At 46.1% G+C, this 16,886-nt stretch overlaps 1 protein-coding gene across 6 annotated transcripts in view; it reads right to left on the reverse strand.

The window, feature by feature from the left end:
* LOC106580625 (ATP-binding cassette sub-family A member 2) overlaps positions 1-16,886 on the reverse strand; it is a 150,728-nt gene that overhangs the window by 28,147 nt on the left and 105,695 nt on the right. For 5 of the 6 annotated variants that reach the window (XR_014381852.1, XM_082966423.1, XM_014161883.3 and 2 more), the window contains 7 exons: positions 11,257-11,407; positions 10,670-10,874; positions 7,650-7,808; positions 7,063-7,243; positions 6,471-6,683; positions 4,931-5,127; positions 3,485-3,658 (listed from right to left, as the gene is read on the reverse strand). Coding sequence is in view for 5 of the 6 variants with exons in the window: in XM_082966423.1 (XP_082822549.1) it covers positions 3,485-3,658; positions 4,931-5,127; positions 6,471-6,683; positions 7,063-7,243; positions 7,650-7,808; positions 10,670-10,874; positions 11,257-11,407 (1,280 nt within the window). In the remaining variant the exon portion in view is untranslated. The remainder of the gene's footprint in view (positions 1-3,484; positions 3,659-4,930; positions 5,128-6,470; positions 6,684-7,062; positions 7,244-7,649; positions 7,809-10,669; positions 10,875-11,256; positions 11,408-16,886) is intronic. The other variant, XM_082966424.1, reaches the window with a different exon arrangement.

Genomic DNA, 16,886 nt, shown 5'->3' on the forward strand with positions numbered 1-16,886 from the left:
AAGGTAATGGTAATATTTCATTCAGTACAGAAATGTGTAGTCGGCTAAACTTACCCTGTCCAGCGCACATACCTGGGGTAAGTTGTGAAAAGAGACAATTTATTTGGGAAAAGCTATGTTTTCAAAACTGTAATGTTTACATGAATTATGATTATTTCCAGGAATACACAACATCCTGAAATATATGTAGATATTTTTGTTATAAAGAATACTAAACTCTGCAAAAAAAGAAACGTCCCTTTTTCAGGACCCTGTCTTTCAAAGATAATTCAAATCAAAGATAAAATCCAAATAACTTCACAGATCTTCATTGTAAAGGGTTTAAACACTGTTTCCCATGCGTGTTCAATGAACCATAAACAATTAATGAAAATGCACCTGTGGAACGGTCCTTAAAACACTAACAGCTTTCAGATGTTAGGCAATTAAGGTCACAGTTATGAAAACATAGGACACTAAAGATGTCTTTCTACTGACTCTGAAAAACACCAAAAGAAAGATGCCCAGTGTCCTTGCTCATCTGCGCAATCGTGCCTTAGGCATGCTGCAAGGAGGCATGAGGACCGCAGATGTGGCCAGGGCAATAAATTGCAATGTCCGTACTGTGGGACGCCTAAGACAGCACTACAGGGAGACAGGACGGACAGATGATCATCCTCGCAGTGGCAGACCACGTGTAACAGCACCTGCACAGGATCGGTACATCCGAACATCACACCTGCGGGACAGGTACAGGTTGGCAACAACAACTGCCCGAGTTACACCAGGAACACACAATCCCTCCATCAGTGCTCAGACGGTCCGCAATAGGCTGAGAGAGGCTGGACTGAGAGAGGTAAGCCTGTTGTAAGGCAGGTCCTCACCAGACATCACCGGCAACAAAGTCACCTATGGGCACAAACCCACCGTCGCTGTACCAGACAGGACTGGCAAAAAGTGCTCTTCACTGACGAGTCACGGTTTTGTCTCACCAGGGGTGATGGTCGGATTCGCGTTTATCGTCGAAGGAATGAGTGTTACACCGAGGCCTGTACTCTGGAGCGGGATCGATTTGGATGTGGAGGGTCTGTCATGGTCTGGGGCGGTGTGTCACAGCATCATTGGACTGAGCTTGTTGTCATTGCAGGCAATCTCAACGCTGTGCGTTACAGGGAAGACATTCTCCTCCCTCATGTGGTACCCTTCCTGCAGGCTCATCCTGACATTACATTTACATTTTAGTCATTTAGCAGACGCTCTTATCCAGAGCGACTTACAGTAGGGAATGCATACATTTCATACATTTTTTTCCGTACTGGTCCCCCGTGGGAATCAAACCCACAACCCTGGTGTTGCAAACACCATGCTCTACCAACTGAGCCACATGGGACATGAACCTCCAGCATGCCAATGCCACCAGCCATACTGCTCGTTCTGTGCGTGATTTCCTGCAAGACAGGAATGTCAGTGTTCTGCCATGGCCAGCGAAGAGCCCGGATCTCAATCCCATTGAGCACGTCTGGGACCTGTTGGATCGGAGGGTGAGGGCTAAGGCCATTCCCCCCAGCAATGTCCGGGAACTTGCAGGTGCCTTGGTGGAAAAGTGGGGTAACATCTCACAGCAAGAACTGGCAAATCTGGTGCAGTCCATGAGGAGGAGATGCACTGCAGTACTTAATACAGCAGGTAGCCACACCAGATACTGACTGTTACTTTAGATTTTTACCCCACCTTTGTTCAGGGACACATTATTTCATTTCTGTTAGTCACATGTCTGTGGAACTTGTTCAGTTTATGTCTCAGTTGTTGAATCTTGTTATGTTCATACAAATATTTACACATGTTAACCTGTTAGGGCTAGGGGGCAGTATTGACACGGCCGGATAAAAAACGTACCCGATTTAATCTGGTTACTACTCCTGCCCAGTAACTAGAATATGCATATAATTATTGGCTTTGGATAGAAAACACCCTAAAGTTTCTAAAACTGTTTGAATGGTGTCTGTGAGTATAACAGAACTCATATGGCAGGCAAAAACCTGAGAAGATTCTGAACAGGAAGTGGCCTGTCTGACAAGTTGTTGTTCATCTTGGCTCTTTTTATTGAAGACAGAGGATCTTTTCTGTAACGTGACACTTCCTACGGCTCCCATAGGCTCTCAGAGCCCGGGAAAAAGCTGAATGATATCGAGGCAGCCCCAGGCTGAAACACATTATCGCGTTTGGATAGTGGCTGATCAGAGTACTCTGAGACTCAGGCTCGTGCACGAGGGGACGAGATGTTTTTATTTTCTCTCTCTTTGTACGTATACACGCTTTCCCGGTCGGAATATTATCGCTTTTGTACGAGAAAAATGGCATAAAAATTGATTTTAAACAGCGGTTGACATGCTTCGAAGTACGGTAATGGAATATTTAGAATTTTTTTGTCACGAAATGCGCCATGCTCGTCACCCTTATTTACCCTTTCGGATAGTGTCTTGAACGCACAAACAAAACGCCGCTATTTGGATATAACAATGGATTATTTGGGACCAAACCAACATTTGTTATTGAAGTAGAAGTCCTGGGAGTGCATTCTGACGAAGAACAGCAAAGGTAATAACATTTTTCTCATAGTAAATCTGACTTTGGTGAGTGCTAAACTTGCTGGGTGTCTAAATAGCTAGCCCTGTGATGCCGGGCTATCTACTGAGAATATTGCAAAATGTGCTTTCACCGAAAAGCTATTTTAAAATCGGACATATCGAGTGCATAGAGGAGTTCTGTATCTATAATTCTTAAAATAATTGTTATGTTTTTTGTGAACGTTTATCGTGAGTAATTTAGTAAATTCACCGGCAGTGTTCGGTGGGAATGCTAGTCACATGCTACGTCACATGCTAATGTAAAAAGCTGGGTTTTGATATAAATATGAACTTGATTTAACAAAACATGCATGTATTGTATAACATAATGTCCTAGGGTGTGTCATCTGATGAAGATCATCAAAGGTTAGTGCTGCATTTAGCTGTGGTTCTGGGTTTATGTGACATTATATGCTAGCTTGAAAAATGGGTGTCTGATTATTTCTGGCTGGGTACTCTGCTGACATAATCTAATGTTTTGCTTTCGTTGTAAAGCCTTTTTGAAATCGGACAGTGTGGTTAGATAAACGAGAGTCTTGTCTTTAAAATGGTGTAAAATAGTCATATGTTTGAAAAATTGACGTTTTTGCATTTTTGAGGTATTTGAATATCGCGCCACGGGATTACACTGGCTGTTGAGTAGCCCATAGAGGTTAAGTTTGCTTAAAATAAACGCAGTTGACAGTGAGAGGACATTTCTTTTTTTGCTGAGTTTATATTTCCCTTGGCGGAGTGATGCCGAATGTAAAAAAAAAAGTTACCCCACTCTCCCCTAAATGTACAAAGACTTGGATAGAGAAAGTTAATACGTCTGACAGCTGATGAGAAAATACAAAAGACACACACACACACACACACACGAGGAAAGAAAGACCCACCACTGCTCTCACTCTGTTTCTTGACCAGGGTGAGTTTGTAGCCGTCTCCGTAGGTGCTCTTGAGAAAGAGTGGGGAGCCGCAGCACTTGAGTTTCCCATGGGAGATGATGGCTATGCGGTCTCCTAACAGGTCAGCCTCATCCATGTGGTGGGTGGACAGCAGGATGGTGCGGCCTTGAAACACAGTTAAAAAAACGTACTTTCAATATACATCAAAATGTGTCAATGCATCATTTTGTGAGTGTTAGTGTGAGAAGTTTTGACAGGACCTTATGGTAGTAGTGCACTCTATAGGGAACAGGGTGACACTAGGTCAAAAGTAGAGCACTGCATAGGGAACAGGGTGACACTAGGTCAAAAGTAGAGCGCTGTATAGGGAACAGGGTGACACTAGGTCAAAAGTAGAGCACTGTATAGGGAACAGGGTGACACTAGGTCAAAAGTAGAGCGCTGTATAGGGAACAGGGTGACACTAGGTCAAAAGTAGAGCGCTGTATAGGGAACAGGGTGACACTAGGTCAAAAGTAGAGCGCTGTATAGGGAACAGGGTGACACTAGGTCAAAAGTAGAGCGCTGTATAGGGAACAGGGTGACACTAGGTCAAAAGTAGAGCGCTGTATAGGGAACAGGGTGACACTAGGTCAAAAGTAGAGCACTGTATAGGGAACAGGGTGACACTAGGTCAAAAGTAGAGTACTGTATAGGGAACAGGGTGACACTAGGTCAAAAGTAGAGCACTGTATAGGGAACAGGGTGACACTAGGTCAAAAGTAGAGTACTGTATAGGGAACAGGGTGACACTAGGTCAAAAGTAGAGCACTGTATAGGGAACAGGGTGACACTAGGTCAAAAGTAGAGCACTGTATAGGGAACAGGGTGACACTAGGTCAAAAGTAGAGGACTGTATAGGGAACAGGGTGACACTAGGTCAAAAGTAGAGGACTGTATAGGGAACAGGGTGACACTAGGTCAAAAGTAGAGTACTGTATAGGGAACAGGGTGACACTAGGTCAACAGTAGAGCACTGTATAGGGAACAGGGTGACACTAGGTCAAAAGTAGAGCACTGTATAGGGAACAGGGTGACACTAGGTCAAAAGTAGAGCACTGTATAGGGAACAAGGTGACACTAGGTCAAAAGTAGAGCACTGTATAGGGAACAGGGTGACACTAGGTCAAAAGTAGAGCACTGTATAGGGAACAGGGTGACACTAGGTCAAAAGTAGAGCACTGTATAGGGAACAGGGTGACACTAGGTCAAAAGTAGAGGCACTGTATAGGGAACAGGGTGACACTAGGTCAAAAGTAGAGCACTGTATAGGGAACAGGGTTACACTAGGTCAAAAGTAGAGCACTGTAGTGTGTGAGGTTGACTCATGTCTCACACTGTTGTGAGTGCTAGTGTGTGAGGGTTAGGGTTAATGTGTGAGGTTTACCCATGTCTCACCCTGTTTGTACTTGAGGATGAGGTCCCAGATGGCTCTGCGTGCGTAAGGGTCTACCCCGGCCGTGGGCTCATCCAGGATGACTGCCCGGGAGCCGCCCACAAACGCTATGGCTACGGACAGTTTCCGTTTCATTCCTCCAGACAGAGTCTGGACCAGGCTGTGCCGTTTATTATTCAGCTCCAGATCCTCGATCATCCTGACAACACACACACAACACCTTGTAATTTACATTATTTTTAGATATGGACAGGTATGATTAGTTATCACTGCTGGCTCCTGTAATTCATAGGCAAAATTACCATGGGAGTTGGCAGAGTGGGGGGGCACCCTGGAGGTCAGTGGCTCCCCAGATAGCATATGAACATGTCATAAGCAATGGCAACATTTGTCAAATTTGCAAGAAATATGCTTTAAAACTGCAACATTTTCTCTCATCCTCATGGCAAAATGTGAAGAATAGCATGAGATGAGCTATGAAAAAGCACATTGTTCTTATTTCCCCATGGCAAAATGTGTAGAATTGCAGGAAATTTGATTTAAAATGGCAAGATTTCTCTCAGTCTCATGACAAAATGTGTAGAATAGCATTATAAAACTGAATATTTTCTCTCTGCCCCATGGCAAAATGTGTTGAAATGCAGGAAGTTAGCTGAAGGTAGGTGCTACAGGGCCCCAAATGCGTCTCCCCTGCTCAGCTGCACCGTCTATTCAAGCCCCTCCCCCACTAATGTATGTCAGGGGTGGTACGAGGGGGGTTTGTCACAAGACCCCCATGAAATATGATTGGCCACCTTTGGTGCCCCCCCCCCATTCTTATCAGGTCAGATGGCTGTCAATCATTCTATTTTTTCCGCTGGCTGGAATATTTTTTGGGGGGCTGCTCCATCGAGTTTAACGATTTACCCTGGCAGGGTAAAACGAACTCACCAAAACAGTATTACATCATCTGTGCTTCTGTCATTAGAAGAAACACTTTCAGAATGACCGAGTGGAAGCTGACAGAATACGGTCGGGAGACAGACTCAGGAGTTGGGATCAACATTCAACGACACATGCGTCAGTCTTTGTCCATGGTATGTTCACACTCAATTATTATATTTAAAAAAAAGTGGACTGGGCACAAGGTAGGCGAACTCCAACTATAAAACGACTCTTCATCTTTTGTGTCTTCTTAATATTTGCCTTGAAATAATGACGTGATGACTTATTCTTCCACTTATATTTCAAAATACCCCTCCATATACCCCTCAAAATAACCATCAAGAGAGGCATAATAAGTCATGTCAAACTGCGCAAAATTGCAGGAAATGCGTTTTAAAATGACTCCAAAAATTACGGGGGAGGACCCCTGGACCCCCGTCTACTGTTCATCCCCAAATTCTACACCACAATTTCGACCTTGCTGTAATTATTTATACCATTTCTACCCTTCAATATGAAGATGTGAGCTTTTATCCTAGTCTATCTAATGCCATGTTGATAGTTTAACACCTTAGGGTCTTTAATTTGGTTAAACCATAAAAATGGGATGTGACATACTTGTCCATCTCCTTGCGGATGTCCTCCTCAGCCATGCCTTTGAGTTTAGAGTAGAACCACAGGTGCTCCTCCACACTGAGCTTGTCAAAGAGCACGTTGTGCTGGGGACACATGCCCAGGTTCTGCCTGATACGCTCCATGTCAGTACGGATGTCATGGCCGTAGATGGTGGCTGAGCCCGAGGTGGGCGGGAACAGACCTGTCAGAATAGACCTGGGGACGGTAGCAGAAAACTAATGGTAGTTATTGATAGGGTGAGTTATAGAGGGAAGAAATGGACACAGAAAACAAATGTAACAATGTATTTGAAGGCCATTTTGTGGACGTTATGGGGATGTTATGGGAATGTTATGGGAAGATTATGGGAAAGTTATGATGACGTTATAGTCAACATTATGTATGGCCTGTTTATAATTCACCATTACATGAAAATCTTTTAAAAATAGCAGTTGAAGAATACCCCTTCAAACACAGTCTCACCAAAACATACAACACAAACCTCTCTGTCTCCTTCTGTGAATCCACAACACAACAACAGAAATGACTGGGACCCTCTAACACACGTGGGCACATTCCCATTTATCTCTCTCACATGGTGGTTGTCTTGCCGGCTCCGTTGTGGCCCAGGAAGGAAACCACCTGGTTCTCATGAAGGTTGAGGCTCAGCTTGTTGAGGGCCAGCTTATTTCCCGTCTTGTACACCTTGGTCAGCTTGTCTATACACACCACCAGGGGCAGGTGGCTGGGCTCCTCTTCCATACCACGCATCTCCTCTAGAGGAAGATAGAAAGAGAGAGATAATATGCCATTTGAAATGTGTCTATTCGTTTGAAACTACTGTTTAGTGTTCATTTTTGATTGATTATTTCACTTTTGCTTATTATCTATTTCACTTGCTATGGAAATGTAAACATATGTTTCCCATGCCAATAAAGCACTTAAATTGAATTGAATTGAGAGAGAGAGGGATACAGGCATTATCACAGAACAATGGCAGAACCTATTTGAGATTCACACATGTAAACTGATCATTTTTGGGGGGGTCCATCTAGTAAGCCACTGACAGAGGTGACAACAGATTAAAACAGATATACTCTTGTTCCTAAAAGTTTAAAACAAACATCTGGTAGGGCTTACCACATCGCCGGTTGTCAGAGGTCAGGCTGTAGCTTGGCTTACCAGATCGCCGGTGTTCCATGGCACACGCCTGGTCCTCTTCCATGACACTCAGCCTGGCTGCTCCTCCCCAAGGCCACTCCCACGTCTCCACACGTCCACTGCCCAGCCAATAGGACTTCTGCAGGGGGAAGTACCACGGCCGGGGCAGCCCATACATCCCTGGAGGACAGAGACCACCGCAGACCACTACTTTGACCAGGACCCATAAGGAATAGAGCTCACCTGCTTGCAATACTTAACTCTGCCATGGCTCGTTGGCCAAAGCCTATGGGACAATGAATGTTAAGGTCTGTGGCAAACACAGGCTTAGGAGATCTTATACAACTGATTCTATGAGATAGCTGATAAAAGATTAACGTCACTTTTTGTTAATTTTGAGGCAGTTATGTTATCATAACATAAATGGGCTCCTGAGTGGTGCAGTGGTCTAAGGCACTGCATCTCAGTGCTAGAGGCGTCACCACAGACACCCTGGTTCTATTCCTGGCTGTATCACAACCCGCCGTGATTGGGAGTCCCATAGGTCGGCGCACAATTGGCCCTGCGTTGTCCGGGTTTGGCCGGTGTAGGCCGTCATTGTAAATAAGAATTTGTTCTTAACTGACTTACCTAATTAAATAAATCTTAAAATAAAAAAATAAGCATGTAAAACGCAAAGGCTTCATAATTCATAAAGGTCATGTTAACTGACTGATATTATCTCATAGAAGAAAACGTATAAGGTCTCCTATGCATGTGTTAAACCTCAGACCTTACAGTGAGGGAAAAAAGTATTTGATCCCCTGCTGATTTTGTACGTTTGCCCGCTGACAAAGAAATGATCAGTCTATAATTTTAATGGTAGGTTTATTTGAACAGTGAGAGACAGAATAACAACAAAAAAATCCAGAAAAACACATGTCAAAAATGTTATAAAATGATTTTCATTTTAATGAGGGAAATAAGTGTTTGACCCCCTCTCAATCAGAAAGATTTTTGGCTCCCAGGTGTCTTTTATACAGGTAACGAGCTGAGATTAGGAGCACACTCTTAAAGGGAGTGCTACTAATCTCAGCTTGTTACCTGTATAAAAGACACCTGTCCACAGAAGCAATCAATCAATCAGATTCCAAACTCTCCACCATGGCCAAGACCAAAGAGCTCTCCAAGGATGTCAGGGACAAGATTGTAGACCTACACAAGGCTGGAATGGGCTACAAGACCATCGCCAAGCAGCTTGGTGAGAAGGGGACAACAGTTGGTGCGATTATTCGCAAATGGAAGAAACACAAAAGAACTGTCAATCTCCCTCGGCCTGGGGCTCCATGCAAGATCTCACCTCGTGGAGTTGCAATGATCATGAGAATGGTGAGGAATCAGCCCAGAACTACACGGGAGGATCTTGTCAATGATCTCAAGGCAGCTGGGACCATAGTCACCAAGAAAACAATTGGTAACCCACTACGCCGTGAAGGACTGAAATCCTGCAGTGCCCGCAAGGTCTCCCTGCTCAAGAAAGCACATATACATGCCCGTCTGAAGTTTGCCAATGAACATCTGAATGATTCAGAGGACAACTGGGTGAAAGTGTTGTGGTCAGATGAGACCAAAATGGAGCTCTTTGGCATCAACTCAACTCGCCGTGTTTGGAGGAGGAGGAATGCTGCTTATGACCCCAAGAACACCATCCCCACCGTCAAACATGGAGGTGGAAACATTATGCTTTGGGGGTGTTTTTCTGCTAAGGGGACAGGACAACTTCACCGCATCAAAGGGACGATGGACGGGGCCATGTACCGTCAAATCTTGGGTGAGAACCTCCTTCCCTCAGCCAGGGCATTGAAAATGGGTCATGGATGGGTATTCCAGCATGACAATGACCCAAAACACACGGCCAAGGCAACAAAGGAGTGGCTCCTTAATCCCATAGAAAATCTGTGGAGGGAGCTGAAGGTTCGAGTTGCCAAACGTCAGCCTCGAAACCTTAATACTTGGAGAAGATCTGCAGAGAGGAGTGGGACAAAATCTCTCCTGAGATGTGTGCAAACCTGGTGGCCAACTACAAGAAACGTCTGACCTCTGTGATTACCAACAACGGTTTTGCCACCAAGTACAAAGTCATGTTTTGCAGAGGGGTCAAATACTTATTTCCCTCATTAAAATGCAAATCAATTTATAACATTTATGACATGCATTTTTCTGGATTTTTTTGTTGTTATTCTGTCTCTCACTGTTCAAATAAACCTATCATTAAAATTATAGACTGATAATTTCTTTGTCAGTGGGCAAACGTACAAAATCAGCAGGGGATCAAATACTTTTTTCCCTCACTGTATATTATCCCAAAACCCAATTTTTTTCCCAAAGATTTCCTGAATAGGAATGGCTGAACGAACCAGAATTAACTCATTTTTGGTTTTAAGCCTGTCTCATGCTTCCCGGTCAAAACAGTTCACGCAAATATTATGAAAAACATTTGTAACGTTTTTGTTAGTTTTGGTGTTCGGCAGGGTTTTATCGGCTGTTCATGCACATAAAATGTTTTCTTGAGGCAAGTCGAAGTTCAGTAGCTGAAGTCTAAGCCCCTTTGTCTGTGATTGATCAACAGTAGGGGTGGGAATTAAGGACGGTATTTGCTGTCATTCAACAAGAGAGACGAGAGAGAGCAGTAGCAGATAGGTCCTACTGTCTGCACTACACTACTAGTTTTCATGCACATTTTTTCACTTGAGAAATACTGCACTAAACATCTTAGCTAGATGTAAAATTGTGCGACTAAGACCTGCAAAAACAGCCAAATACAATACATATTTCTTGATTTATCTTAGATTAGACTATTTTGAGGAAGTGTTTTGGCTATGTTGTTACTACGGTGGCTCAAGTGGGACAAACAACAGTGCCTACAAAAAGACGCCATTACTATTGTTCTCTATAGGGTTCCATTTGGGATTCAGACCAATTACTTCCATAAACATAAGTGACAAAACAGGGACATAAAAGGGGAAGTATTTAAGTGAGCAGCCAAAGACTTGGATGTTTACCTGGATGCACAGCTTCTATGTACCAGGTGAGTACTCCATACACACTGGCATCGATGATGAGCATCATCATGGACAGACCAAGGTTAAAGTCATCGCCCTCTACAGGCGACTGGTTGATGGTGCGCCACTGGATGCCAACTCCTGACACCTCATACAGGGCAAAGTACTTAGAGCCCAGGCCGAACGCTGTGGTCGACATCAGAGACTGGAGAGAGAGGAGAGAATGAGAATAAAGACAACAGACAACGTGTTAAGAGCTATTGACATGTGTGAAGAGCTTTCCAGAACTCACTGATTCAGACTGGTCAGAGAATATCATTGAATTTATCAATTCACGACTCTTGAAGCTTTGTTTGAATCCTTCTTAGCTTTTACTCATACATTTTGATTCGCCTATACACACCTGGAAGCAGGCCATCTGAAACAGCGAAAGAGAAGAATAACCCAATCTAGCCATGAGCTCGGAGGGCCGTTTCTCTCTTTGAATTTGTCCACACACAGGATAGACATAGGCACAGTATTTGACTAACAAAGAATGAATAAAGTATGAGAGAGCTTCCGACAAGAGAACAGAGGCCAAGTCTTACAGCAATGCACTTCTCAAAGGCGGTGATCTTGTCATGGGCCACCTCCTCCCTGATGGCCACGTACATGTAGGGGACGTAGCTTAGGAAGTAGATTATCCCGCCACAGGCAGACGCCAGCTTGGCCTTGGAGTAGATCACTGACACCAGGAAACTGACATAAACAGACGGGACACAGACAGACAAACAGGAGTAAAATACTGTAAGCATATTGAGTGTGTCCCAAATGGCACCCTATTCCCTATATAATGTTGTACTTTTTACCAGAGCCCAATGGACCCTGGTCAAAAGTAGTGCACTATAAAGGGAATAGGGTGCCATTTGTAAGACAACCTAACCATATTCAGATCATACACATTTCCCTGGAATGTCTAGCAAAGGAGCTGAGTCACTGTCTGTCTGATACATTAAGAACATAGCATTTCGAAGTAGCACGTTGCTTACAAAATAGAAGTCGAAGGTTGTCAAGTGAAATTGAGTGTTACCGCTTTTATCAAATTAGCCGCTAAATATCAGGGTGACTCATGATTCATTAGATCTCTAACATCATCAATGTGTGTGCAGTCACTGCTGCTCTGACATCACAGATAGAAATAGAGATGAGAGAATCAACTAGATGTTGGAACATTGCTGCAGGTACTTGCTTCTATTCAGCACAAGTAGCTTTAGTGAGGTCGGGCACTGATGTTGGGGGATTAGGCATGACTCGCAGTTGGCATTCCAATTCATCCCAAAGGTGTTCGATGGGTTTGAGGTTAGGGCTCTGTGCAGGCAGGTCAAGTTCTTCCACACCCATCTCAACAAACCATTTCTGTATGGACCTCGCTTTGTGCACAGGGGCATTTTCATGTTGAAATAGGAAAGGGCCTTCCCCAAACTGTTGCCACAAAGATGGAAGCACAGAATCGTCTAGAATGTCATTGTAAGCTATATCGTTAAGATGTATCTTCCCTGGAACTAAGGGGACATGAAAAACAGCCCCAGACCATTATTCCTCCTCCACCAAACTTTACAGTTGGCACTATGCATTGGAGCAGGTAGCATTCTCCTGGTATCTGCCAAACCCAGCTTTGTCCGTCGGACTGCCAGATGGTGAAGAGTGATTCATCGCTCCAGAGAACGTGTTTCCACTGCTCCAGAGACCAATGGCGGCAAGCTTTACACCACACCAGCCGACACTTGGCATTGTGCATGGTGATCTTAAGCTTGTGTGCGGCTGCTCGCCCATGGAAACCCATTTCATGATGTTCCCGACAAAATGTTATTGTGCTGACATTGCTTCCAGAGGCAGTTTGGAACTCGGTAGAGAGTGTTGTAACTGAGGAGAGACGATTTTTACTCGCTACACGCTTCACCACTCGGCGGTACCATTCTGTGAGCTTGTGTGGCCTACCACTTCGCGGCTGGGCCGTTTTTGTAGACTTGTAGACTTTTCCACTTAATAACAGCACTTACAATTGACCGGGTTTGCTCTAGCAGGGCAAAAACTTCACAAACTTACTTGTTGGAAAGGTGGCATCCTATGACAGTGCCACAATGAAAGTCACTGATCTCTTCAGTAAGGCCATTCTACTGCCAATGTTTGTCTATGGAGATTGCATGACATTCGAAGGAATGTCCGTAGAGCTCTGAGTCAAAAAATTTACCAAAACATGTCTGCTGCATTGAAGGTCCCCAAGAAAACAGTGGCCTCCATCATTTTTAAATGGAAGAAGTTTGTAACAATCGAGACCCTTCCTAGAGCTGGCCGCCCGGCAAAACTGAGCAATCGAGGGAGAAAGGCCTTGGTCAGGGAGGTGGCCAAGAACCCAAAGGCCACTCTGACAGAGCTCCAGAGTTCCTCTGTGGAGATGGGAGAACCTTTCAGAAGGACAACCATGTCTGAAGCACTCAACCAATCAGGCCTTTATGATAGAGTAGCAAGACGAATGCCACTCCTCAGTAAAAGGCACATGACAGCCACTTGCAGTTTGCCAAAAGGCACATAAATTCAGATTCTCTGATCTGATGAAACCAATTTTGAGCACTATTGACTGAATGCCAGGCGTCACGTCTGGAGGAAACCTGGCACCATCCCTACGGCGAAGCATGGTGGTGGCAGAATCATGCTGTAGGGGTGTTTTTCAGCGCTGGGGACTGGGAGACTAGTCAGGATGGAGGGAAAGATGAATGGACCAAAGTACAGAGAGATCCTTCATGAAAACCAGAGCGCTCAGAACCTCAGACTGGGACGAAGGTTCCCCTTCCAACAGGACCACGACCCTAAGCACACAGCCAAGACAACGCAGGAGTGGCTTCAGGACAAGTCTCTGAATGTTCTTGAGTGTCCCAGCCAGAACCCGGACTTGAACACGATCGAGAGAGAGAGACCTGAAAATAGAGACCTGAAAATAGCTGTGCAATGCTCCCCATCCAACCTTACAGAGCTTGATAGGATCTGCAGAGAAGAATGGGAGAAACTGAGAGTCCTTTAGGTGCCTTTTGACCAACTCCAAGTGGCTGTCATGTGCCTTTTACTGAGGAGTGGCTTCAGTCTGGCCACTCTACCATAAAGGCCTGATTGATGGAGTACTGCAGAAATGGTTGTCCTTCTGGAAGTTTCTCCCATCTCCACAGAGGAACTCTGGAGTGCTGTCAGAGTGACCATCTGGTTATTGGTCACCTCCCTGACCAAGGCACTTCTCCCCCGATTGCTCAGATTGGCCGGGTGGCCAGCTCTAGGAAGAGTCTTGGTGGTTCCAAACTTCGTCCATTTAAGAATGATGGAGGCCACTGTGTTCTTGGGGACCTTCAATGCTGCAGACCTTTTTTGGTACCCTTCCCCAGATCTGTGCCTAGACACAATCCTGTCTCGGAGCGCTACGGACGATTCCTTCGACCTCATGGCTTGGTTTTTGCTTTGACATGCACTGTCAACTGCGAGACTTTGTTTTTGTGTGTGCCTTTCCAAATCATGTCCAGTCAATTGAATTTACCACAGGTGGACTCCAATCAATTTGTAGAAACATCAATGGAAACAGGATGCACCTGAGCTCAATTTCAAGTCTCATAGCAAAGGGTCTGAATACTTATGTAAATAAGGTATTTCAGTTTTTTCTAAAACCCGTTTTTGTTTCGGCATTATGGGGTATTGTGTGTAGATTGATGAGGAACACGTGTCACGTCCTGACCAGTAAAGGGGTTATTTGTTATATTAGTTTGGTCAGGACATGGCAGGGGGTATTTGTTTAGAGTGTTTCGGGGTTTGTTGGGCTATCTGTTTTGTGGAGTGGTGTTTGATTAGAGTGTTCCGGGGTTTTGGTTTGTGTTCTATGTTAGTATATTACAAAGTTCTAGTCTAGTCTTTCTAGTTCTATGTTTAGTTTATTGATTTGGCCTTCAATTGGAGGCAGCTGTTCCTCGTTGCCTCTGATTGAAGGTCCTATGTATAGGGGTGTTTTGGTAATGGGAATTGTGGGTAGTTATTTCCTGTTTAGCGTATGTAGCACCTGACGGGACTGTGTAGTGTCGTTCGTTTTTGTATACATGTTTCTTTTTGTTTTTTCCTTCTTTTATAATAAATAAGAAGATGAGTATACATTTTCCCGCTGCACCTTGGTCCATTACATACGACGACCATTACAGAACTACCCACCACAAACGGACCAAGCAGCGGGGTAAGGAGCTGGAGAGGAATTATGTGGACTACAGGGAATCGTGGACATGGGAAGAGATTCTGGACAGGGCTGGACCATTGCACCAGGCTGGTGAATACCGTCGCCCACCGGAGGAGATAGAGGCAACCAAGGCGGAGCGGCGCCGGTATGAAGCTTTATACGCGCCGATTGGGAAGCACGAGAGGCACCCCCAAGAAACCTTTTGGGGGGGGGGGGGGCACACGGGTAGTTTGGCTGGGCCAAGGGTGAGCCCTAAGCCAACTTCCCGTGCTTATTATGGGGAGTGTATGGAGTGAAGAGTGCCGGAGTATGCGGAAGTGTGCACGGTCTCGTCCATGCGCACGCACAGTCCGGTGCGAATGATCCCAGCCCCTCGCAAGTGCCGTGCTAGAGTGGGCATCCAGCCTGGAAGGAGGATACCTGCGCAGCACATCTGGCCACCGGTGCGCCTCCTAGGCCCAGGCTACCCTACGCCTGCTCTACGCACGGCAACCATCAGGCCTCTGCCCAGCCCAGTTCGCCCTGTGCCAGCACTCCGCTCGCGCAGGGCTGCTATTACCATCCAGCCAGGACGGGTTGTGCAGGAGGTGCGCTCCAGACCTCCAGTGCTTACCCATGGCCCGGTGTATCCAGTTCCCACTCCTCGCACTAGCCCTGAGGTGCGTGTCTCCAGTCTGGCGTGTCCAAAGCCAGCACCATGCACCAGGCCTCTAGTACGTCAGCCCAGTCCAGCTCGTCCTGCTCCTGTTCCTCGCACTAGCCCTGTGGTGCGTGTCCTTAGTCTGGCGCGTCCTAAGCCAGCCCCACGCATCAGGCCTTCAGTGCGCAGTCCCCGTCCAGAGCTTCCGGCAACAGTGCCTCGTCCAGAGCTTCCGGCAACAGTGCCTCGTCCAGAGCTTCCGGCAACAGTGCCCCGTTCAGAGCTTCCAGCGACAGTGCCCCGTCCAGAGTGTATCAGCGACAGTGCCCCGTCCAGAGTGTCCGGCTACAATGCCCCGTAGAGAGATGGCCCACAGTCCGGAGCCGAGAGAGACGGCCCACAGTCCGGAGCCGAGAGAGACGGCCCACAGTCCGGAGCCGAGAGAGACTGCCCACAGTCCAGAGACGAGAGAGACGGCCCACAGTCCGGAGACGAGAGAGACGGCCCACAGTCCGGAGCCAAGAGAGACGGCCCACAGTCCGGAGCCGAGAGAGACGGCCCACAGTCCAGAGCCGAGAGAGACGGCCCACAGTCCGGAGCCGCGAGAGTCGGCCCAGAGTCCGGAATCGACGCAGCCAGAGTCGCCCCACAGTCCGGAATCAGCGCAGCCAGAGTTGCCCTTCAGCCCGAGGTCTCCAGCGACTCGCATCAGCCTGAGGTCTCCAGCATCACACATCAGCCGAAGTCTTCAGCGATGCGCCATAGCCCAGAGACTTCGGGAAGGGTAACAATTAATAAATATTTAGTGGGGATGGACAGGTTAGGTTGGGGAGTAAGGCCGGAGCCTGAGCCACCTCCATAGTAGGTGGGTTGGGGAGGGGGGGTGTAGCACAAGAACCGTCGGTGACGGTGGCCACCCTCCCTTCCCTCCCTTTAGTTGGGATTATTGGTTTTATTTTTTGGGGGGTTATTTTTGTGTTTTTTGTGTGAGGTGCATCCGGGGTCTGCACCTTTGGGGGGGGGGGGGGGGGTACTGTCACGTCCTGACCAGTAAAGGGGTTATTTGTTATATTAGTTTGGTCAGGACGTGGCAGGGGGTATTTGTTTAGAGTGTTTCGGGGTTTGTTGGGGTATGTTTTTTATAAAGGGGTGTTTGATTAGAGTGTTCCGGGGTTTTGGTTTATGTTCTATGTTAGTATATTTCTATGTTCTAGTCTAGTCTTTCTAGTTCTATGTTTAGTTTATTTATTTGGCCTTCAATTGGAGGCAGCTGTTCCTCGTTGCCTCTGATTGAAGGTTCTATGTATAGGGGTGTTTTGGTAATGGGAATTGTGGGT

The sequence above is a fragment of the Salmo salar genome, chromosome 20, assembly GCF_965601325.2.
Source record: "Salmo salar chromosome 20, fSalSal1, whole genome shotgun sequence".
Classification (NCBI taxonomy): Eukaryota; Metazoa; Chordata; class Actinopteri; order Salmoniformes; family Salmonidae; genus Salmo; species Salmo salar.